Source organism: Silurus aristotelis, assembly GCF_946808225.1.
Source record: "Silurus aristotelis genome assembly, chromosome: 24".
In the NCBI taxonomy this organism is placed as follows: Eukaryota; Metazoa; Chordata; class Actinopteri; order Siluriformes; family Siluridae; genus Silurus; species Silurus aristotelis.
The window spans coordinates 11,300,268-11,323,669 of NC_139597.1; the positions used below are offsets into that span (position 1 = coordinate 11,300,268).

The 23,402-nt window shown below is 40.8% G+C and overlaps 1 protein-coding gene across 1 annotated transcript in view; it reads left to right on the forward strand.

The window, feature by feature from the left end:
- kdm5a (lysine demethylase 5A) overlaps positions 1 to 21,272 on the forward strand; it is a 29,946-nt gene extending 8,674 nt beyond the window's left edge. The window contains exons 9-28 of the mRNA XM_083528250.1: positions 302 to 460; positions 631 to 750; positions 867 to 1,025; positions 1,233 to 1,414; positions 2,358 to 2,520; positions 2,611 to 2,730; positions 3,041 to 3,235; positions 4,186 to 4,367; positions 4,522 to 4,646; positions 4,732 to 4,882; positions 5,932 to 6,049; positions 6,494 to 6,849; positions 7,035 to 7,173; positions 7,267 to 7,446; positions 7,524 to 8,246; positions 8,484 to 8,612; positions 9,930 to 10,071; positions 10,417 to 10,634; positions 10,911 to 11,348; positions 20,302 to 21,272. Coding sequence (XP_083384376.1) covers positions 302 to 460; positions 631 to 750; positions 867 to 1,025; positions 1,233 to 1,414; positions 2,358 to 2,520; positions 2,611 to 2,730; positions 3,041 to 3,235; positions 4,186 to 4,367; positions 4,522 to 4,646; positions 4,732 to 4,882; positions 5,932 to 6,049; positions 6,494 to 6,849; positions 7,035 to 7,173; positions 7,267 to 7,446; positions 7,524 to 8,246; positions 8,484 to 8,612; positions 9,930 to 10,071; positions 10,417 to 10,634; positions 10,911 to 11,348; positions 20,302 to 20,535 — 4,233 coding nt within the window. The 3' untranslated portion in view covers positions 20,536 to 21,272. The remainder of the gene's footprint in view (positions 1 to 301; positions 461 to 630; positions 751 to 866; positions 1,026 to 1,232; positions 1,415 to 2,357; positions 2,521 to 2,610; positions 2,731 to 3,040; positions 3,236 to 4,185; positions 4,368 to 4,521; positions 4,647 to 4,731; positions 4,883 to 5,931; positions 6,050 to 6,493; positions 6,850 to 7,034; positions 7,174 to 7,266; positions 7,447 to 7,523; positions 8,247 to 8,483; positions 8,613 to 9,929; positions 10,072 to 10,416; positions 10,635 to 10,910; positions 11,349 to 20,301) is intronic.
- Positions 21,273 to 23,402: the final 2,130 nt, after the last annotated feature.

The window sequence follows — 23,402 nt, forward strand, 5'->3', positions numbered from 1 at the left end:
CTCCTTTTGATGGTTCTTTTTTCAATTGTACATGTACTGTACTAAAAACTCAACAAAAAAATGGGAAATACTTGTCATGTTTTATTTGCTACTTTAAATGAATAATACAACAATAAAATAGTGTTTTAAACATTTTGATGTAATTTATTAGTACAAACTCGGTTTTGAAATTTTACTCCACTTTCGCGAGTTTCTCTTAATCCGGTCCCAAATGAAAAGACGCAATTATCGTGGTTGTGAGTGTCAAGTTTGCGAGTATCGAAGGTTCCACTGTATATCTTGATTTTTTATCATTTTATAGATTGACCTGTACATGTGTATGGCGTGTGGGCGGGGTGACGAGGAGGACCGCCTCCTGTTGTGTGATGGCTGTGATGACAGCTACCACACCTTTTGCCTGATCCCACCGCTTCAGGATGTACCCAAAGGTGACTGGTGTTGCCCAAAATGTGTGGCAGAGGTATGCAAAGCTGGGATTCTTTCCACAGCCATATTTCCCTGAAATTACAAACCACTTCCTGCAGATCCACAGATTTAAAATTTTAGTTTGTCCTAGCTTCTGAGGCTTGGGTTTTGTAGGCACTGCTAAATGCTTCCTTTGGGTTGATGGTCCTCATATTTATCCCTCAGGAATGCAACAAGCCCCGGGAGGCATTTGGGTTTGAGCAGGCCGTACGTGAATACACACTCCAGAGCTTCGGCGAAATGGCAGACCATTTTAAGTCGGACTACTTCAGCATGCCTGTTCATGTAAGAACAATGCCATTAATGGCTAACAATAACACATGACACACATTTTCTATTTAAAAATCCTACATGTTTATAACTTGCTGCTAACTCTGCTGTTTGAACTGCAAACTTCACAGATGGTACCTACAGAACTGGTGGAGAAAGAGTTCTGGAGGCTGGTAAGCAGCATAGAGGAGGACGTGATAGTAGAGTATGGAGCAGATATCAGCTCCAAAGATGTCGGAAGCGGATTTCCTATCCGAGACGGAAAAAGAAGACTGATGGGCGATGAGGAGGTCAGCATAAGTAAAAAAATTTTCATGACAATAATTATTAAAAGATCGTGTTGCTCTCTACCTACACTTACATGCAGTGTTCCTGTTTGGTGTATAATGAGAATTGCTTGTAAGTGTATATATGCGTCTTAGCTCTGCATAGTCATACATACTCATTTTTCTGTTAATGCAATGGTGTCATCTTAATAATGAAGCTGTTTTTCTCAGGACTACACCAACTCAGGCTGGAACCTGAACAACATGCCAGTTCTGGAGCAGTCTGTGCTTGGCCATATTAATGCAGACATCTCAGGGATGAAGGTACCATGGCTTTACGTAGGCATGTGCTTCTCTTCTTTCTGCTGGCACATCGAGGACCACTGGAGCTACTCCATCAACTATCTGCACTGGTAAGATGTGCACCAAGACAGCATGTAGAGCAGGGGTCTTCAATCTTTTCCAGAAAGGGCCAGTGTGGGTGCAGGTTTTTATTCCAACCAAGCAAGTCCACACCAAATTCTACCTGTTCAAATCTAATGATCTTCATTTTCAATGACTATCAGGTGTGACCATTGATTGGTTGGAATGAAAACCTGCACCCACACTGGCCCTTTCTGGAAAAGATTGGAGACCCCTGATGTAGAGGCTTTGCTATAACAGTTGATCCGGGGTCCACAAACCTTTGTCTGTGTCTGCACAAATTGTATTATTTGAATGCAGACTCTGTTTCTTGACAGATGAGACAAACCGACTTTTTCGTATTTAAGAAAAAGTAATCACTTGTCCACTTTTGTTTAAACACCCTGCATTCTGAATCAACATTTCTCTTTCTCAAATATTTGGCCATTTTTGTTGTCTCTTAAAATTTTTCCCGCTGGCTTGCACGCAGTAGCACCTGCTCTAAAAAATAACAAGTGAATCAGATATGATATGAGTAAAACATATATTTAAAATTACATTAGTCAAAATACGTCTTTGGCATTGTTCAGTGGGCCATTCCAAATGTCGGGGTGGGCCGTAGTTTGGGGACCCCTGGTGTAGCTCATAACTAGAGATGTAAAGGTAAACTGTTGCATTCCTAAATCTCACTGAATCTATTAATAAAAAAAAGATTAAAAAAAAGATTAAGATCATTATATCAGTGAGGAATAATTTCAAGATGGAATTGGTTTTCCTTGGATGTCTGGAATAAGATGAAATCATCACCAATGTTAGATTTACAGATATTATGTTTGTTACTATGTTTTTTTAAATTTGCATCAGTAAAACTTTCTGTTCACTTTGTATAAGTCGGTATTTGTATCATGCTGCTGATTGGATACAATGTTGTAATTTTGTTCTTCTGTGGATCAGGGGAGAGCCTAAGACCTGGTACGGAGTCCCAGCTCATGCTGCAGAGCAACTGGAGGCGGTGATGAAGAAACTGGCACCAGAGCTTTTTGACTCTCAGCCTGATCTCCTGCACCAGCTGGTCACCATCATGAACCCCAACGTTCTGATGGAGCACGGTGTTCCAGTGGGTCAACACTCTTGCACAGCTGACAAGTTCAGATTTTATTTTTTATTTTTTATTTACTGAGACCTTACAGATATTGTTCTTCAACAGGTCTATCGGACCAATCAATGCGCTGGGGAATTTGTGGTGACTTTCCCGAGAGCCTATCACAGCGGCTTCAACCAGGGCTACAACTTTGCCGAAGCTGTCAACTTCTGCACTGCAGACTGGGTAACACTGACACCCCCCGGTGTCTAATATTTCATCCAGCTTTTAACAAAACCACATGGCATTTCTGCATTTTGATCAATATCACTAGCATTCTCAGAATAGCTGCTTCTTTCTGCTTTTGAAATAAAGACTTTATGGTAAACGTGTGAACGCTCGAGCATGTGTCAGCGTTGTTTCTTTCATTTTAAATGCCATTTGATAGACAAGCTGCTCTTCAACAATGTTTCAGTAAAAACATCTTTGGCTTAATTCTATTACTATAGTATGTGTATTTGTTTAACTATTCCTCTATTTGCGGTTCACCATGTAGCTACCCATGGGCCGTCAGTGTGTGGCACACTACCGGCGGCTGCAGCGTTACTGTGTGTTCTCCCACGAGGAGCTTCTGTGTAAGATGGCGGCGGACCCTGAGAGCCTGGATGTGGAGCTGGCAGCAGTCGTGTGCCGAGAGCTGGAAGAGGTGATTGAGGAGGAAAGCAAACTCCGTCAGACTGTGCTGGACATGGTAAGACACCTTTTTCTCTGTTATTTTTTTTTTTTTCTACATCATTTCACATTCTACGTTTAGGATCTGCAGACCTTTTTTTTTTTTTTGACGATCAATTAATGTTGTGTATGCTCTTTACATAAGAACTAAAACATGGATACTGCTCTAAGAAAACTATTCCACAGTGGCATCATGTGATAAAGCCTGATGCAAAGTAGTTACTGTTACCAGCCCAAAGCTGATGATTTGCCATTAACAGCATGTCCTGAAGTCTTTTTTCCCCATTACACAACAATAATTTGCCAATAATTGGAATAAACGAACACCACCTCATACAAACTTTGTTTAATGTTGTGGTACATCTGCAAAAACGAGATCTCTTGCATTATAACAGTCATTCATGCAAAGAAAATATGATTGCCTCTATCCAGAAGGTTTCATTATGTCAACTTTAATAAAGCTTTAAAAAGTTTATTCTATGTGTTAAAGGTTAATGTAATATAATTAACCTTAGATTGACCAGTTTACTTACCTTGTCATATAATCTGTTTCTCTATTTAATACTCATACTGTCTATATTGTCTTGTATAGTCCAAGCCGAATGTATAGTTTTATTTATGTCGGTACTTTTAGAGTCACTAACAGCTGGAACCAAATTCCATGTGTGTGTCAACACACTTGGCCAATAAACCTGATTCTGATTTTGATTTTCTGAAGCCAGACTTCTGCATGCCGTCTTGCCAGATTTATGACCACTGTTATACTGAATTATAATTATCTTATAAATATGTATTAACTAATTAAGACTCATTAAAGAGTGCTGTCATCACTACAGAAAGACTCAGGGGTGGGGGATGGGGTGGCTTGGTGGGGTGGCGGGGGGGGGGGGGGGGGATTTGACCGTATCTCTACTTTGGCTGGTGCTTCTAAATGATTGAGTTGGGTAAAACGCCACTCTGTGCCTGCAGGGGCTACAGTCTTTGGAACAGGAAGTGTTTGAGTTGGTTCCAGATGATGAGCGGCAGTGTTACAAATGTAAAACCACCTGCTTCTTATCTGCTCTGACGTGCTTGTGCAGTCCAGACCGCCTAGTCTGTCTGCACCACGCTGTTGAGCTCTGCAACTGTCCTCTTACAAACAAGTGCCTCAGGTCAGCACACAGACACACTATCAGACATCATATAATCCTAAATATCTGGTGTCATGCAGCTATGTGAAGCTGGTGTATCTTCTCCACATTAGATAATAAATTACTGTCAGCTATTGTAATGCAGACAGATTCTTCAACTTTGTGTGTGTTCCAGGTATCGGTATGATGTAGAGGAGTTCCCTGCCATGCTGTATGGGGTAAAGTCTCGTGCCCAGTCATACGACACCTGGGCAAAAAGAGTCAGTGAGGCACTGTCAGCTGACCAGAAGAGCAAGAAAGGTGATTATTTCTCTCACACACACAAACCACGAGTGCACACATTGGCACTCGAACACACTGATCTCTTCTCTATATCTCCCTTCAGATCTTATTGAGCTGAAGGTGTTGCTGGAGGATGCAGAGGACAGGAAGTACCCAGAGAACAATCTGTACCGTAAGCTGAGAGAGATGGTGAAGGAGGCAGAGACTTGCTCTTCTGTAGCGCAGCTTCTGCTCAATCACAAACAGAGGCACAAGTAAATTAAACTTAAATTAAATACTTTTTAATTTATGTATGCATAATATGTATTGATATGTAATATGTATTTATTCCTAACACACTTATGATTTACATATGCATTGTAAGGTCTCTATAAAATAAATACGTACGGGTGTTATTTTTTAAATAGAATGTAGTGGTAGCTCAGTGGTCACATTTTACATTAATGGCATATGGCAGATGCTCTTATCCAAAGCGACTTACATTTATCTCATTTACAACTATGGGCCTAAGGACCTTGCTCAGGGGCCCAGGAGTGGCAGCTTGGTGTGGTGGGGATTTGAACTTATGACTTTAGGATTCTAAGTTCAATGCTTTAACGAATGAGCTACCACCTCTCCATTAAGGTGTTAGACTTTGGATCAAAAAAAAAGATTGTGAATTTAAATCCCAGCACCACAAAGCTGTCACTGCTGGGCCCCTAAGCAAGGCCCTTAACTCTCACCTAATCAGTGTATAAAAATAAGATGATTGTAAGTTGCTCTAAGTAATAGAAACTTGCCTAACACTGTAAATGTAATTTTGGGTATTATTACATTCCAAAAAAAATTTTGTATTCATTTGTCATTAATTACTATGAATACAATCAATTATACATTTGCTTTATTTAGTTGATCTTCAGATTAAAGTTAATCAAAATATGTTGTACCATTACATACCACGGGTCTAAATTATTGTCATAGACTATATATAGGCAAATAAAGGGAAACGTATGGTAGTAAAGTTTTGGGTTATCAGATGTCACCAGAAAAGTTTGGCAAAACTTGCCACAGATTCTAAGAAGAAGAAGAAGAAGTATCTAGAACTCTTCTGGAGAGATGAACACCTTTCCTCCAAAATATATTGTCAGTTCATGTTTTGATGATCTTCCTAAGGTGATCGGTTGGGTTGCGATTTGTTCCTGTGCATGCAACTTCCAGCAACAAAAAGCCACAGATTTTGCTTTTGTCATCTTTGTCTAGATGAGGAATTAGTTTGAAATGGGTCGTTTAACCAACTGATGGGTTTGATTTACATGGTTTTAAGGAGGGAGCGCCCGGAGATCAGTCGTATACGCACGAAGCTGACTGTGGAGGAGCTGAAGGCGTTTGTGGAGCAGTTGTACCGTCTGCCATGTATCATCAGTCAGGCACGGCAGGTGAAAGTAAGACACCAACCTCTCTCTCAAACTCTTATCTTCTTACCTTTGCAGCCAAAGTATGTCTGATGGTGATTCTAGGTAAATCTAATGCAACCTCAACATTAAGTTAATGACACATATAGGACTACTGCTGTTTTATTGCATGTGGAAGAACAGGGTTTAGGATCCAGATTCGAGAATCTTGAATAGATTTTGCTCAGTTGCACTGCCTGAATGAAAGTTCTGAATTATGAACTTATTTAGAACATAGCTGTTCATCGATGAACATGGTTTAGCAGTAGTCATTTTGTGGAAGAGCAAAAATAGAAAGAGTCTGCTCATGAACATCCAGAATTGACAAAACAAGCAGCAGTGCCATGGGTGCACTTAAAAATGACTTTAGACCCAGAATCACCCTCATTCAAATTCTCAATCTTATCCATCACTAAGTTTTTCTTTTTTTTTTAGGAGCTGCTGGAGAATGTGGAGGATTTCCATGAGCGCTCTCAGCTGGCCCTGGCAGACGAGACCCCGGACTCAGCTAAGCTGCAGGTTCTGGTGGAGCTTGGATCGGGGCTTGATGTGGAGCTGCCGGAGTTGGCTCGTTTGAAGCAGGAGTTGCAGCAGGCTCGCTGGCTAGACGAGGTCCGTATCACCCTGCATGAGCCACAACGCGTCACGCTCGAGCTCATGAAACGCCTCATCGACTCAGGTGTGGGTTTGGCGCCGCACCACGCTGTGGAGAAAGCCATGGCTGAGCTGCAGGAAATCCTCACAGTGTCTGAGCGCTGGGAGGACAAGGCGCGTGCATGCCTACATGCCAGGTAATCACCAAAACAGACACACATGCAGAGATGTTTTATTATTTTTTTCTCTCCCAGCTTTATAAAGCTTGTTCGCTTGAGAGCTGGTAGGTTTAAAGCAGGTAATTTATATGCAGTAATGCGTAGAGCTTTTCATGGTTTATAAACAAAAGGAACTTATACACTGTACTTCATGTTGCTTTTAGACCTCGACATAGTATGGCCACCCTGGAAAGCATCGTCGTAGAGGCAAAGAACATCCCTGCTTATCTGCCGAATGTTCTAGCTCTTCGGGAAGCTCTTCACAAAGCAAAAGAGTGGACAGCAAGAGTAGAAGCCATCCAGGTACACTAGAACTAAGATAAAGCATTTTAAATGTGCATAGAAATTTCTGTGTAGAACTGATGAACTGTATTTTTTTTATATATATCGGGGTAGAACGGCACCAATTACGCGTACTTGGACCAGCTGGAGTCTCTTTTTGCAAGGGGACGCTCCATTCCTGTGCGTCTGGATGCCCTGCCACAAGTCGAGTCCCAGGTGGCATCAGCACGAGCGTGGAGAGAGAGGACGGCGCGCACCTTCCTTAAGAAAAACTCCACATACACACTGCTACAGGTGAGAGACGGCACGGAAGGCAAGGAAATATAGCGTGTGCCTCGTTTTCTTGTTTTCATTGCGTGTTTGCCTCTTAGGTTCTGAGTCCGCGGGCTGACATCGGTGTGTACGGCAGCAGCAGAAGTAAACGCAGGCGAGCCAAAGAGCTGCTGGAAAAAGAGCGAGGTGCAGAGGTGGAAAGCCTGAGTGACCTGGATGAGACTGTGGACGAGGAACGTACGCCCTCTGCTGTGGTGGCTTCCTTTAAGGCTCAGGAGCAGCAGGAGGCAGAAGCCATGCACTCGCTGCGAGCCGCCAACCTGGCCAAGATGAGCATGGCCGAGCGCATCGATGAAGTTCGCTTTTGCCTGTGCCGCAAGACGGCTGCAGGTGTAATGCTACAGTGCGAGCTGTGCAAAGACTGGTTCCATGGCGCATGTGTGCCTCTGCCTAAAGCAGGCACGCAGAAGAAACTGACAACAGGCAGCAGCTGGCAGAGTGCTAGCAAAGAGTCAAAGTTTTTGTGCCCACTATGCCAGCGTTCAAGACGACCCCGACTTGAGACCATCCTCTCGTTATTAGTGTCGCTACAGAAACTTCCTGTGCGCCTGCCTGAGGGGGAGGCGCTGCAGTGTTTGACCGAGCGTGCCATGAGCTGGCAGGACCGAGCACGGCAAGCCCTGGCCACTGATGAACTCTCCTCTGCTCTGGCCAAACTGTCTGTGCTCAGCCAGCGCATGGTGGAGCTCGCAGCACGTGAGAAGACCGAGAAAATAATCAACGCTGAGCTGCAGAAAGCTGCTGCAAATCCAGATTTACAGGTGAGACTGTGACCTCAAAACTATTATTTTAAAGCAACTTTAACTAATATTATCTAATATTTAATACAGTCTTCTGGATTGTTTTTAAGTTATAAAACTAACCTTGCATAAACTCAACTTTACAGTGGAATTCTTAAGTTCTTACCAAGTGGGGAAATGCAAGCCATGAATTTCACTGTGCTATAATATACAGTATGTGTGACTTATCAAGGCTCCTTCTTCTTCTGTTCCTCTCAGGGACACATTCAGACGTTCCAGCAGGCCGGATTCAACAGGACAACTTCACCACGGCCATCTCTAGACTATGATGATGAGGAGACGGACTCGGATGAGGACATCCGTGAGACTTACGGCTACGACATGAAGGTATCTTTAAGAAAATGAAAAAGTTAGACTATTTTATTCGTGGTGTAAAGAGCTCTCTGGCTCAGGTGGGAAAAATAGGAGGCAGATGGCAGTATCAATACAGAAATTAAAGGCTTTATTTTGCCATAGTCTGAACTGCTTTCATGTTTACTTTTATTTTAGTGTTTAAGCACACACATACAAACACACACTCGGCTTGGCATTTCTGTCTCTTTCTCTCTCGGCTCTCTTTCCTCTCCCTTTTTATTTTCTACCTCGCTCACTGCAAAAGAGAACATTCCTTAGTTGAATCATGCACAGGTGGGTGATCCTTACTACTCGCTTCCTCCGAGACTGCTCGCCATTCACAAACTAGTGCTCAGCTACACTAGCGATTAAACACACGCTTTTATTGTTTTCCTTTTTATTTATTTATTTATTCAACCATTATATTGCTGACATATCTATCTGTGCCCATATAATAGACCAGTCTTATAGATTTATTGTACACTGTATGTTTTAACTCTCCTATATGTGAGAGCATTAATTGCTTAGGTAGAAACACCATGGGGTTTTATATGGTTATACTCCCTCTTTTATACATATATTAAATTATTTATTCAATATTACCGTATTTTTCGGACTATAAGCCGCTACTTTTTTCCCAGGTTTTGAACCCCGCAGCTTAAACAACGAAGCGGCTAATTTATGGATTTTTCCTGGGTTTTTCCCGGGAAACTTCAAACCAAAAAAATGAGCGACATAACATTTGAGCAATAAAGTTTCCGAACGGAAACGAAAAAGCGCACCTCACCTGTGTTCTGAGCTGCAGGGCATCGGGAGAAAAAACTTTCACCGGTGTTGATTTTTAAACGCACGACGATGCCGAAAGATAAACTCCCGAGAGAAATAGTTCTGAAAGGAAGGAGGAAGACAGTGAACAATGACTTTCTTAGTAGGCTACTGTTCAGATACAAGCCGTTGTAGCGTGTTGAGTCTGGGTCATGGGAGAGCTCACTAACTCCAGTTGCAACAGAAATCATATAAGCACAGACAGGATTCCAAAACTCGTGCTTTTTTATTTTTCTTGGCAACAGCGTTATGGGTTAGTCAAAGAAACTTAGAAATTAGCATTAGAAAATAATGAGCACATAATCCTCAGTCTCACACTGTTCATTAGTTCATTAGTTTCAGTGTAGACACCTGCGGCTTATACACAGGTGAGGCTTATTTATGTTAAAAATAAAAATATTTGTAAAATTCAGTGGGTGTGGCTTATATAAGGGTGCGCTTTATAGTCCGGAAATTACGGTAATATATTTTTTCCTCTTTCTGCAGGATTCAGAAGTAAAGCCCTACCTGTTCTGTGATGATGAGATCCCTGTGAAGTCAGAAGAGGTTGTCAGTCACATGTGGCCGGCCACACCCTCTTTCTGTGCTGAACACGCCTACTCGTCTGCCTCAAAGTCCTGTCCCCAGAGTAAGTAATTTCACAGGCACCTTCTATATGACACATCTTCAAAATGTTCAGAAATGTGATGAATATTTAAGAAATTTATGGCAACAATACAGCTCTAATTATATAGTTTTTTCAGATTTGTCTTTATGGTGTATCAAAATTGCATACATACACTTGGTTATGCAGATATAGGTTTCAGTCATGACATCTTTGTGGAATAGGATTATGAAAATGTGAGATCTGAGTGCATCTTTATAAAGTTTATACTCCACGATGTGTACAAAAAAACACAGCACTAAGTATGAATGTTTTATCGATTGAGCCAGTTTAACAGATCATTTTCTGGTTCCTGTATCTCTCTTCCAGATCCGACCACCCCACGGAAACAACCCAGGAAGACGCCCCTGGTGCCACGCAGTTTGGAGCCTCCTGTGCTGGAACTGTCTCCGGCTGCCAAGGGCCAGTTGGAGGTGTTGATGATGGAGGGAGACCTTCTCGAGGTTTCTCTGGATGAAACTCAGCACATCTGGAGAATTCTGCAGGCCACACACCCACCCTCAGAGGAGCGCTTCCTGCAGGTGGAGGTGAGTGTCTCAGGGAAGTTAGCTTAAGCATGCTTAGGGAAAACCACCGCTGTGTCATTTCACTTCAAAAGGCACTATAGAGTGGTGATTAAAATAAGTTACACTACATTGATACATTGGGCCCTTTCACAATAATTTGTGCCTTAAATGTTACTGTTTAGGACATTTTGTCTAAAAGTTCTCTTGAGCTTGTTATTGCAACCACACCACCTCACAGTGTATTTTTAGTTCAAACAAATTTTCCTTTAAATATCCCATTTTCTTGCACTTCCTCAGTCGGAAGACACTCTGCTGGAGAAGCCAATAAAGCTAAAAGTCAAGGAAATGGAAAAGAAGAGAAAGAGGAAACTAGAGCGAGCTGAGCAGCAGTTACTTTTGGCTTCGACAGGCATGGAAGGCCGGCCCAAATGCAAAGACATGAAAAGGCTACTCGAGGTTGGTGGCAAGCCCAAAAAAAAGAAGCTCAAACTCAGCCCGGAGAAGTCACGTGAGCTAAAGCAACTGGCCAAGCGTCTCGCCAAGGAGGAAAAAGAAAGAAAGCGGAAGGAGAAAGCTGCGGCAAAAGCAGAGTTCACCAAGGAGGGTCTGGAGAAGAAGAAGGAGAAGAAGATCCTAGACATTCCCTCGAAGTATGACTGGTCGGGTGCAGAAGACTCCAATGACGAGAATGCTGTCTGTGCAGCAAAAAACTGCCAGAGACCATGCAAGGACAAGGTTAGTGAGAGATTTCAGGTCCTCCTGATGATTAAAGCCGACATCAAGCAGCTGATCTGTGCTGCATGAATTAAAATAATAATGAAAGGATTATTTGATGGTTCTATTCAGACCCATTTGTCAAAACTAGAGGGAATGGGGAATGTGTGTGTAATGACAGTGCTTGTCAAAAGTTTGGAAACACTTACTTTTATTGTTTTTTGACAAAAACCCACTCCTGACTGATAATGTCCTTAGCAGTGGAAAATGTACGCTCCGAGGGTGTGGATGATGCATGTACATGGAGATACCTTGTTGCCAAATCTGAAAGCATTAGCAGAGTGTCCTTCATGTCCCACCATCAGGTTACTGGACTCACTGAGGACAGTGTAGATGGAAGCATTCTGTACTGATTTATCTCTGTCTGAATCTTCTCTGTAGTGCTGCTGACAGTGGTCTGTGTTTTTGCGTCAACTGCCATGTCTTCCACAGCAAACAGCTCCTCAAGGGCAGAGAGCTTTGGCCTCTTTTATGAACAAATAAGTCAAAAATATCTCATATATCATATATATATATATATATATATATATATATATATATATATATATATATATATATACAGTGAGGAAAATAAGTATTTGAACACCCTGCTATTTTGCAAGTTCTCCCACTTAGAAATCATGGAGTGGTCTGAAATTGTCATCGTAGGTGCATGTCCACTGTGAGAGACATAATCTAAAAAAAAAAATCCAGAAATCACAATGTATGATTTTTAAACTATTTATTTGTATGATACAGCTGCAAATAAGTATTTGAACACCTGAGAAAGTCAATGTTAATATTTGGTACAGGAGCCTTTGTTTGCAATTACAGAGGTCAAACGTTTCCTGTAGTTTTTCACCAGGTTTGCACACACTGCAGGAGGGATTTTGGCCCACTCCTCCACACAGATCTTCTCTAGATCAGTCAGGTTTCTGGCCTGTCGCTGAGAAACCACAGAGTTTGAGCTCCCCCCAAAGATTCTCTATTGGGTTTCGGTCTGGAGACTGGCTAGGCCACGCCAGAACCTTGATATGCTTCTTACAGAGCCACTCCTTGGTTATCCTGGCTGTGTGCTTCGGGTCATTGTCACGTTGGAAGACCCAGCCTTGACCCATCTTCAATACTCTAACTGAGGGAAGGAGGTTGTTCCCCAAAATCTCGCAATACATGGCCCCGGTCATCCTCTCCTTAATACAGTGCAGTCGCCCTGTCCCATGTGCAGAAAAACACCCCCAAAGCATGATGCTACCACCCCCATGCTTCACAGTAGGGATGGTGTTCTTGGGATGGTACTCATCATTCTTCTTCCTCCAAACACGTTTAGTGAAATTATGACCCAAAAGTTCTATTTTGGTCGCATCTGACCACATGACTTTCTCCCATGACTCCTCTGGATCATCCAAATGGTCATTGGCAAACTTAAGACGTGCCTGGACATATGCTGGTTTAAGCAGGGGAACCTTCCATGCCATGCATGATTTCAAACCATGACGTCTTAGTGTATTACCAACAGTAACCTTGGAAACGGTGGTCTCAGCTCTTTTCAGGTCATTGACCAGCTCCTACCGTGTAGTTCTGGGTTGATTTCTCACCTTCCTTAGGATCATTGAGACCCCACGAGGTGATATCTTGCATGGAGCCCCAGTCCGAGGCAGATTGACAGTCATGTTTAGCTTCTTCCATTTCCTAATGATTGCTCCAACAGTGGACCTTTTTTCACCGAGCTGCTTGGCAATTTCCCCGTAGCCCTTTCCAGCCTTGTGGAGGTGTACTATTTTGTCTCTAGTGTCTTTGGACAGCTCTTTGGTCTTGGCCATGTTAGTAGTTGGATTCTTACTGATTGTATGGGGTGTACAGGTGTCTTTATGCAGCTAACGACCTCAAACAGGTGCATTTAATTTTGGATAATAAATGTAGTGGAGGTGGACATTTTAAAGGCAGACTAACAGGTCTTTGAGGGTCAGAATTCTAGCTGATAGACAGGTGTTCAAATACTTATTTGCAGCTGTATCATACAAATAAATAGTTTAAAAATCATATATTGTGATTTCTTGTTTTTTTTTTTTTAGATTATGTCTCTCACAGTGGACATGCACCTACGATGACAATTTCAGACCCCTCCATGATTTCTAAGTGGGGGAACTTGCAAAATAGAAGGGTGTTCAAATACTTATTTTCCTCACTGTATATATATACACACAGTGGGTACGGAAAGTATTTAAGGGGGTCTGAATACTTTCCGTACCCACTGTATATATATATATATATATATATATATATATATATATATATATATATATATATATATACACACAGTGGGTACGGAAAGTATTCAGACCCCCTTAAATTTTTCACTCTTTTTTATTTTGCAGCCATTTGCTAAAATCATTTAAGTTCATTTCTTTTTCTCATGAATGTACACATAGCACCCCATATTGACAGAAAAACACAATTGTTGACACTGTTGCAGATTTATTAAAAAAGAAAAACTAAAATATCACATGGTCCTAAGTATTCAGACCCTTTGCTCAGTATTTAGTAGAAGCCCCCTTTTGATCTAATACAGCCATGAGTCTTTTTGGGAAGGCTGCAACAAGTTTTTCACACCTGGATTCAGGGATCCTCTGCCATTCCTCCTTGCAGATCCTCTCCAGTTCTGTCAAGTTGGACGGTAAACGTTGGTGGACAGCTATTTTTAGGTCTCTCCAGAGATGCTCAATTGGGTTTAAGTCAGGGCTCTGGCTGGGCCATTCAAGAACAGTCACGGAGTTGTTGGGAAGCCACTCCTTCGTTATTTTAGCTGTGTGCTTAGGGTCATTGTCTTGTTGGAAGGTAAACCTTCAGCCCTGTCTGAGGTCCAGAGCACTCTGGAGAAGGTTTTCGTCCAGGATATCCCTGTACTTGGCCGCATTCATCTTTCCCTTGATTGCAACCAGTCGTCCTGTCCCTGCAGCTGAAAAACACCCCCACAGCATGATGCTGCCACCACCATGCTTCATTGTTGAGACTATACTGGACAGGTGATGAGCAGTGCCTGGTTTTCTCCACACATACCGCTTGGAATTAAGGCCAAAAAGTTCTATCTTGGTCTCATCAGACCAGAGAATCTTATTTCTCACCATCTTGGAGAACTCCATGTGGGTTTTCATGTGTCCTGCACTGAGGAGAGGCTTCCGTCGGGCCACTCTGCTATAAAGCCCCACTGGTGGAGGGCTGCAGTGATGGTTGACTTTCTACAACTTTCTCCCATCTCCCGTCTGCATCTCTGGAGCTCAGCCACAGTGATCTTTGGGTTCTTCTTTACCTCTCTCACCAAGGCTCTTCTCCCCCGATAGCTCAGTTTGGCCGGACGGCCAGCTCTAGGAATGGTTCTGGTCGTCCCAAACATCTTCCATTTGAGGATTATGGAGGCCACTGTGCTCTTAGGAACCTTAAGTGCAGCAAAAAAATTTTTGGAACCTTGGCCAGATCTGTGCCTTGCCACAATTCTGTCTCTGAGCTCTTCAGGCAGTTCCTTTGACCTTAATGATTCTCATTTGCTCTGACATGCATTGTGATCTGTAAGGTCTTATATAGACAGGTGTGTGGCTTTCCCAATCAAGTCCAATCAGTATAATCAAAAATTTCTGGACTCAAATGAAGGTGTAGAACCATCTCAAGGATGATCAGAAGAAATGGAGAGCACCTGAGTTAAATATTTGAGTGTCACAGCAAAGGGTCTGAATACTTAGGACCATGTGATATTTCAGTGTTTCTTTTTTAATAAATCTGCAAAAAGGTCAACAATTCTGTGTTTTTCTATCAGTATGGGGTGCTGTGTGTACATTCATGAGGAAAAGAAATGAACCTAAATGATTTTAGCAAATGGCTGCAATATAACAAAAAGTGAAAAATTTAAGGGGGTCTGAATACTTTCCGTACCCACTGTATGTATATATATATATATTATATATATATAAATATATATATATATATATATATATATATATATATATATATATATATATATATATATATATATATATATATATATAATATAATTTGAGTTATAAATTAAATGGCAAAAAAATGGGATGTCTAAATATTAGCAGTGTTGTTGCTGCAGATGCACTGTCTTCTTCAGATGAGCTGGTATCTTGGTGACCTGCTCTCACTTTGAGCCCCTGTTCTATCTATACAGTCTGTATTCAATAGAATATGAAGGTCACGTACATTGATCTACAATTCAAGAAAAGTAGATTACCGATAAGAATTAACACCTATTCTGAGGTCCTTCTCATCAGCTCTTCCTCCAGTCTGGTCCTCACTTCACCTGCCACATTTGACTTGAATCTAGGATCCAAGGCTCTGCCTTCCTCCAAGAACTGTCTGATGTTGCCATCCTTCAAGACAAAACCAGTATGAGTCTCTGAATAATCCTAAAGAAAACAAGTGGGAATTCAGGATTACACTTCACACCTGGTTTTATTTTGAGAGGTCATTCCAGATAGTGTCCGTGACCGTCTTTATGAAGGAGGAGTCCTCTTCATTAACTGTGTAGTGGTGCTGGAGTCTATTTACGATTAGCAGAATCTGACCCAAGGTTGGGCTCCTTTCAGCAGAGATGCAGATGGTTGAAGTGTAAAGTATCTTTGTTACTTTGACAAACTGTTCTGCTTTTCTGAAATCCTCATCAGAAACTCTCTGCCGTCTGTAAAATCTAATCAGATCCATTAGCTAGACTATAGTTTTATGAGCACAATGGTTCTCACTGAAAATGGAATAAGTTAATTACAGAGTTCTTTACCTGTCCTTCTCCATTGATTTCTTAAGCTGAGGGTCCATGGAGGTGACCTGGATGGCAGGGAACTGCTCCAGGAATCGCTCCACCATGAGGAACAAGCTATTCCACCTTATTCTCACATCAAGGATGACAGCATGTTCTGGAAGACCAGAGTGAGAAAGAGGAAATTGGTGTGTGTGTGTGGTTATCAAAGTGGTTGTTCATTTGCAGAGATGTTTTACTGCATGATTTAGCGAATCATGACAAATCAAAACTATTTAGCCAAAAGGTTTTGCACTAAGGTTGATCTCTGTAGGTAGAAATCCCAATAGAAGATGCTGCGTCTCTTTAAGGACAGGTTTTGCCAGGCTGGATCTTTCCAGTCACACCATCATTGCTCTGATCCTTCCTGCAAATTGTGAGACTGAGGTTATAGTGTAAAGCTTCTGAGCAACAATATTGAGAGTGTGAGCAAAGCAGGAATCTTATTTTAACACCCGTCCTTTTTTACTGCTACATCCACAATTGCTGCATTATCCACTGTTACAGCAACTACTCTGTCTGGGATGTGTTAAACTGCCCTTTTATGTAGGACTTTCTCTTTCATGGAGCGCACTCACGTAGTGGACTGACCCTGTCAGGTGGTGGTCCTGTGCAATGCTGGTCCAGCCATCAGCAGTCACAGCCACATCCCTCACTTCTTGTAACTCTTTCTTGACGTTTTCTTTTTCTACTGCAGGTGTGCATGAAGGTATGAGGGTATTTGAGAGCATGTCTCGGCTGGGGGACTGATATTTGGGCTTTAAGGCGCTTATCATCCTATAGTTGACAAACACAAAATGTAAAAATAGTATTGTTTTATCATTTTTGCTTACTAGAAAAGGTTAAAGGAAAAACCAAAATCTAGGTTAAGAGACTACCTACAAACTTACCCAACAACCTAATGATAAAGTTACAACACCAATTACAGCTTACTTACCTCCACCATGGAGCCTCCACTGTAGAAAAAGGCAGCAAACCTTTAACAATAAATTTTGTGACGGCCCTGTGGCATTCATCTTTCCTTTCTTATTTCTGCCAGTGTAAATGGATTAACACTTAATGGTCTCCTAATTCAAGGGTCAGAGCCTATAACATTAATGTGAAAAATAGAAAAAACATGAAAACTAACCTGTTAATGCAGCCATGGGTAAGGACATTTAAACAAGATGACAAGTTTGATGTAAGGTAAGTTAAACTTGATCAGTTACTGTTAACCTTAAAGCACTTATAGCATCGATTTAGCTAGCTGTAGCCATCAAAAAAGTATATAACGTTACATAGCGTAGATCCTAGAAAATAAGACTGTCACTGTGAACAACCGTTACCTTAACTTAAAAACTTAAAAAGCATGTAGCACTACAAGTAAGCCGATTTTGTATGTTTGTTTACTTGTCCGAGCCCCAGTCATAGCGCCGCTATCATCATCGGTAATGGAGGACTCTTGTGGTGGTAATTTTAAAGGAGGCCCTGAAGCAGGAAAATGCTGAGAAGATGACTGCACCGGCTCGGCCCTCTTGCAGTCGAATACGGAGCAACTATCTGCTCTTAGGTTTATTCCGTGCACGATCAAGTGCTTCATCATATTTAATGTGCTGCCCGTCTTGGCAGCAATTATCTTATTGCAAATTTTGCTTCGCACGCTAATTGCGTCAACCTTGGCGAAATGTAGCCGCACATTTAATCGTTTAAACACATATGAATTCTATGCTATGGGACGGTAAGTTACACTATAGCCTCACATGTGAGACACGTCTCTGGGCGATGGGCGTAACAGCGTCAACTATTGAGCATTTGATTTGGGAACCTCAAGCACACTGCACGATTACTGGCTCACTGGTGTTGACAAGATTTAACACTTAGGTATTGAAATTTGGTACAGAACGAAAATGAATTTTTCGATACTCGATAGTATCGAGGCAACTCGGTTCGGTGCTCAAAAAAGTATCGAACTCGATACCCAGCACTACTGAGCAGGCTTTCCATCTTAGATAACACTCCCGTTACAGATTTTTGACATGCGCTTCAGGTCGGTTTCTTGTATGATGAAGTTGGATCCACTTAGCTGCAGTTCAGACAGAATTGCATGTTGTTGAAGTATGGAATAGTAGCCATGTTGTTTCAGTATTCCATTCACCCAGGATACGTCTGCAGCCTTCCCTGCTTCAAAACATCCTCAAACCATTAAGCTTCCACCTGCATGTGAGGCAACTCTCTTCTCCTTTTATATAGGTTCTTCGGTTCGAGCAAAAAAATTCTAATTTGGACTCTGTCCCCATCTTACAATTATTCAATGTCCAATTTTTGTGTTTAGATGTTTTATTTTTGCCTAGTTTGATAGAAACGAAATTATGGAATCTAGTTTCTGCCAGTGAATTAAAAAAAAATGATTATTTTTTTTTTTTCCCCCCCACAATTGCGTGATACAAACTCGGAATTGTAAGATCTAAACTCGCTATTGCAAGAAAAAAATTCCAAATTGTGAGATAAAAACAATACCCTTTTTTTTGTTTGTTTTTATTAATTTTTTTCATTTAAAAATTACAGGCAGAAACGGGCTTCCATACAAAATGAACATGCCTGCGACTCAAAAAAGTGATTTCAAACATTCGACAGACTTTTGTACATATATACACAAGTAAAAAATTCAAAGGCTTATGGATACCATACCTCTGCAAACATGTCAATAAATCAAAGCTCACAGCTTCAGTAACAGTCTGTCTGTTTTTCCATCCCATAATACCCCCTGGAGGAAGCTAGTGAGAGTTTAGCTCTTCTGGATATAAACATGAAGCATTGTATGAGTTAGAACATGGTATTTTTAAACTGTGCTAATATGCAAATGGTTTTTATTTTTATTTTTATTTTTTATTTTTCAAAAGTTTTTGTTTAGTAGTACACAACATTTTATTATAAATCCCATGTGAAAATTTGCTCCATGAGGTGGTTAGAGGAAAATAAATGACAGAGTGCTGTTATAGGGCTGGATGCAAACAGCATCGTAGACAAACAAGACATCATTCATTTCAATTGTTTATTCTTATCTGAATGTTTCCCTGCCTGTTACAGAAAGTCTAGTTACAGCTGTGCTTGCTACTGGACTCACCTTCCAAACATTCGACATATTACTTACTATTAAAATAATAATACAGTGGAACCTCGAAACTCACGACTCCGATAGTTTGTGATTTTTCATTTGGAACCAGACTAAGAGTAACTCGCAAAAATCTGATGGTTCACGAGGAGCCGCGAGTGGCTCGAAAGTTCGGAGTAACATTTCAAAACAGAGTTTGTACTAATTAATTACATAAACATGTTTAAAAAACTATTGACAAGTAATTAACATATTTTGTTGAGTATACAGTAAATGTACAATTCCCCTTTACAACGGAACCATCAAAAGGAGAGACTCGCGAGATATGTTGTTACTCGCAAGAGGTCATTGAACGTAACCCCCGCGAGTAAGGAGGTTGCACTGTATATTATAACAAGCGTATTAATATAATACTTGCTGGGATTATTGTCAAAGCTTCTGTAAGGTATAAGGTACAAGTAAGGTAGAACAGGTGACAGTGCATGCTGTTGGAGGAAAATAATCCATGTTGGAGCTGTATAATGTGGACTGAAGTGATGGATTATTTTTCCATAACATCACAAAATGTGATTTTTTTTTTATAATTTCCAAAGCAAATGTCACACTTTTGGGGTTATACAAATCTCCAGGAAACAAGTTGGCTCCTGTTGGTTTTTACATTATAGAAGCAATTAACAGTCGATCTCTCACCAGACTCTCCATGGTGAAGAACTTCCTGTTTCCACATTTCCATAAAAAAATCCCATACATTTGTTCTAAGCAGAAACCTTCACCCTGTCATCTTACTGAAAAAACATTTGTTAAAATCATATTAATAGATTATATGGCGTACTGTTCATTACAGGGACTTTTAAATCAACTGTTACTATAAAAACAATCATGTAATAGAATGATGGATTAATATTGAAACGATGTGCCTACAGCCTGCGTTGTGGAGCATTACACAGTTCATCCACACCTTTTACAAATGCAAAGAGTAAAAGTTAAAGCACTGTTCTATATGTTCTAATATCACTGTTTCTCACGTTTGCTCTCAGGTGGACTGGGTTCAGTGTGACGGCGGATGTGACGAGTGGTTCCATCAGGTGTGTGTGGGCGTGTCGTGTGAGATGGCGGAAAACGAAGACTACATCTGCTCGGCTTGCTCACGTAAAGCCGGGGGAGTGATGGGAGTCAAAATGGGCATAGAGACTGTTGTAATGGCGTCAGCCATGTGTAGCACACAGACTCTCTCCCCCCTGTACCAAGCAGAGGTTCAGGAGGGCAGCTAGCACAACACACGTGCACACACACACATGTACACCCTACAACTGCTGTTTCGTCTCCACTGCAAGCTGTCCTTCTTTGTCTGCTTGGGAAACAGACAGCAGAGTTTTTGTATCTCATGTGATTGTTGCATTAACGATATGGACGAGGATATTGCATGAATTAAAGCAACTGGACTGCTTGAATCTGAGGTGAATCCATTTAAGGATTCTGTGCATGGGCTTGTACAATTAATGTGGATATTTAAAGGTGTAAACAATCTGGTAAAAGACATGCTACATGGTACAGAGTTACATTTTTCCACTAGTCATTAATCTGTACTTGTGGTTTTTTCCCCCCTCTATACTGTCAGACCATAGAGCTCAGCTCTAAGTCTAAGACTACTGTGTGTCCTCTCTTCACACTCACATCAGCTCTAGTTTGTCTTTTGAATCAGACTGGATTTACACAGCTTTGTTTTAACCTGCATAAATGAACTGTCATCCATTATAAGAAATATCCCACAAAGCAACGCGGGTTTGCTTCAGAAATCTCATCACTGACGCCCTGAAGGAGGATTATTAAGCTATTTGTTGGATACACCTGTTTCATAAACAAGTTACCACGCAAATATGTAGCTAGTACTAGTTTAAAATGGATGTATGTAGGTTAAATATTTATGATGTAAATAGATTTTAAAGAATTAATGAGTCCTTGTGGATGTTTTTGTTGCTCAACTTTATTAAATCAATTCCTAGTGAAAGCCATTGTTAAGGGGGTTCTTTTGTGCGTAAGCAAATGTTAAAAATTTTTAAGAATAATCTAAAAGACGTTAGGAGTTTACATTGGTATTTAAGTAGTAGTTTTTTTTTATTTTTTTAAATCAAGCTTTGTACAAAATAAAAAGGGATTCCATAATAAACGAAGAATTGAAGAAAAACTAATAATAATAATATTTTTGTAAATGGTAAACATATTGCTCCAGATTAAAGTGGTGGAAACAATTATAATTATAATCGTAAAAATAAGTGGTTGCTCAGCGGTTAATGTTGGACTTGTGATCGGAAAGTTTTGAGTTCAATTCCCACTACCACTAAGCGCCAGGCCCCTCAGCAAGGCCTTTAACCATCACCCGCTCACTTGTATAAATGAGATGATTGTAAGTCATGCTGGATTAGGGGCATCTGCCAAATGCCATAAAAGTAAATGAAATGTCAAAAATAAAATAGCCAAAGCTAAATATAAAAATATATAACATAATACAGTTAGTGGTTTTTGCCATCACTGAAAATAAATTTGATGTTTTCAGGGTCATTCAAGTTTGCAACATCCTCTTTCTCTGATTTTAATACATTATATTTTTATATTTTCGAGTAGTCAATGTGCAGCTTGTATAGCAGTATAGATTTACTGTCCTCTGAAAACAATAACATTATTGTCAAAATAGCTGCCAACATAAATAAGTGAGTAAAATTGTGTAACCATGCAAAGCCACATGTTCTACACATCATGTTCCATGTTTTTGTCTGCTTGAAAGGACCATACAAATTTGTGTTTTTTGTATTAGAGCAGTTAAAATTTGGTGCTTTGAGTCCAATTCTCTCAAACTGTCCACTGGATGTTCAACATGGCACCTCATGGCAAAAAACTGAGGATTTGAGAATTAGTATTGTTGCTCTCCACAAAGAGGGCCTCGGCTATAAGAAGATCAGTAACACCCTGAAACTGAGTTACAGTGCAGTGGCCAGGATCATACAGAGGTTTTCCAAGACTTTTTCCATTCGGAACAGACCTCTAAAGGAACCATTAAAAAAGTTAAATCCTCATGCTGTGCGTCAGGTGCAGAAGCTGCTTCAAAAAACAGAAGCAGAAGGTCCGCTTGTTAACCTATACACGCACACTGCAAAAAGTCAGTTTGCATACCCGTCATCCCAGAAAGAAGCCTCTTCTGAAGCTGGCTCACAAAAAAGCCAACAAACAGTTTGATGAAGACACCCTGTCCAAGAGCATGAATTACTAGATCCATGTCCTGTAGTCTGATAAGACAGATAAACTTGTTTGGCTCAGATGGTATTCAGCATTTATTACCTACAGTAAAACATGGTAGTGGTAGCAAAACATGATTCCCTCTCTTCAGAAACTGGGCCGAACGGCAGTTTTCCAACATTATAATGACCTCAACATAATAACGACCCCAACACTGCCAAGATGACGACTGCTTTGCAGAGGATGCTGTAGGTGAGAGAGTTGCCAAGTATATCTCCAGACCTGAAGCCTATTTAGCAACTGTGGGCGTTCTTAAGCGGAAGGTGTACAAATTGCCATGTGTCTAACATCCAGCAGCTCTGTGATATTATTATGAAGGAGTGGAAGAGGATCCCTACAACAACCTGTGCAGCTCTGGTGAATTCCATGTCCAGGAGGATTGAGGCAGTGGTAGATATCAATGGTGCTCACACAAAATATTGACACTTTGGACACAGTTTTGACATTTGACATTTGACAGTTCACATAGGGTTTACTCACTTTTGCCGCCAGCTATTTTCACAATGATGGCTGTATGTTGAGTTATTTTCAGAAGAGAGAAAATCTGTACTGCTATACAGGCTGCACATTGACTTGAGTATATTCAACTTTTATTTATTAAGTTAAAAAGGGTTTGAGTAAGGTCATTGACCTTGAACTTGTGGACTTGGATCCAAATAATATATGTGCAAATAGTAGTTCACCCATGTTCATTATTTATGTAAAAGCCTTGCTTGCGTTTGAGACCACAGATTTAAACGTTATGAAAGCTTGTATTAGTTCGACACACGTTTTTTTTTTCCCTCAGTGGCTGTTCTGCATGCTGTGGAACTTTACAGTCATTAGTGTGGGGCCTTAAAACATATCC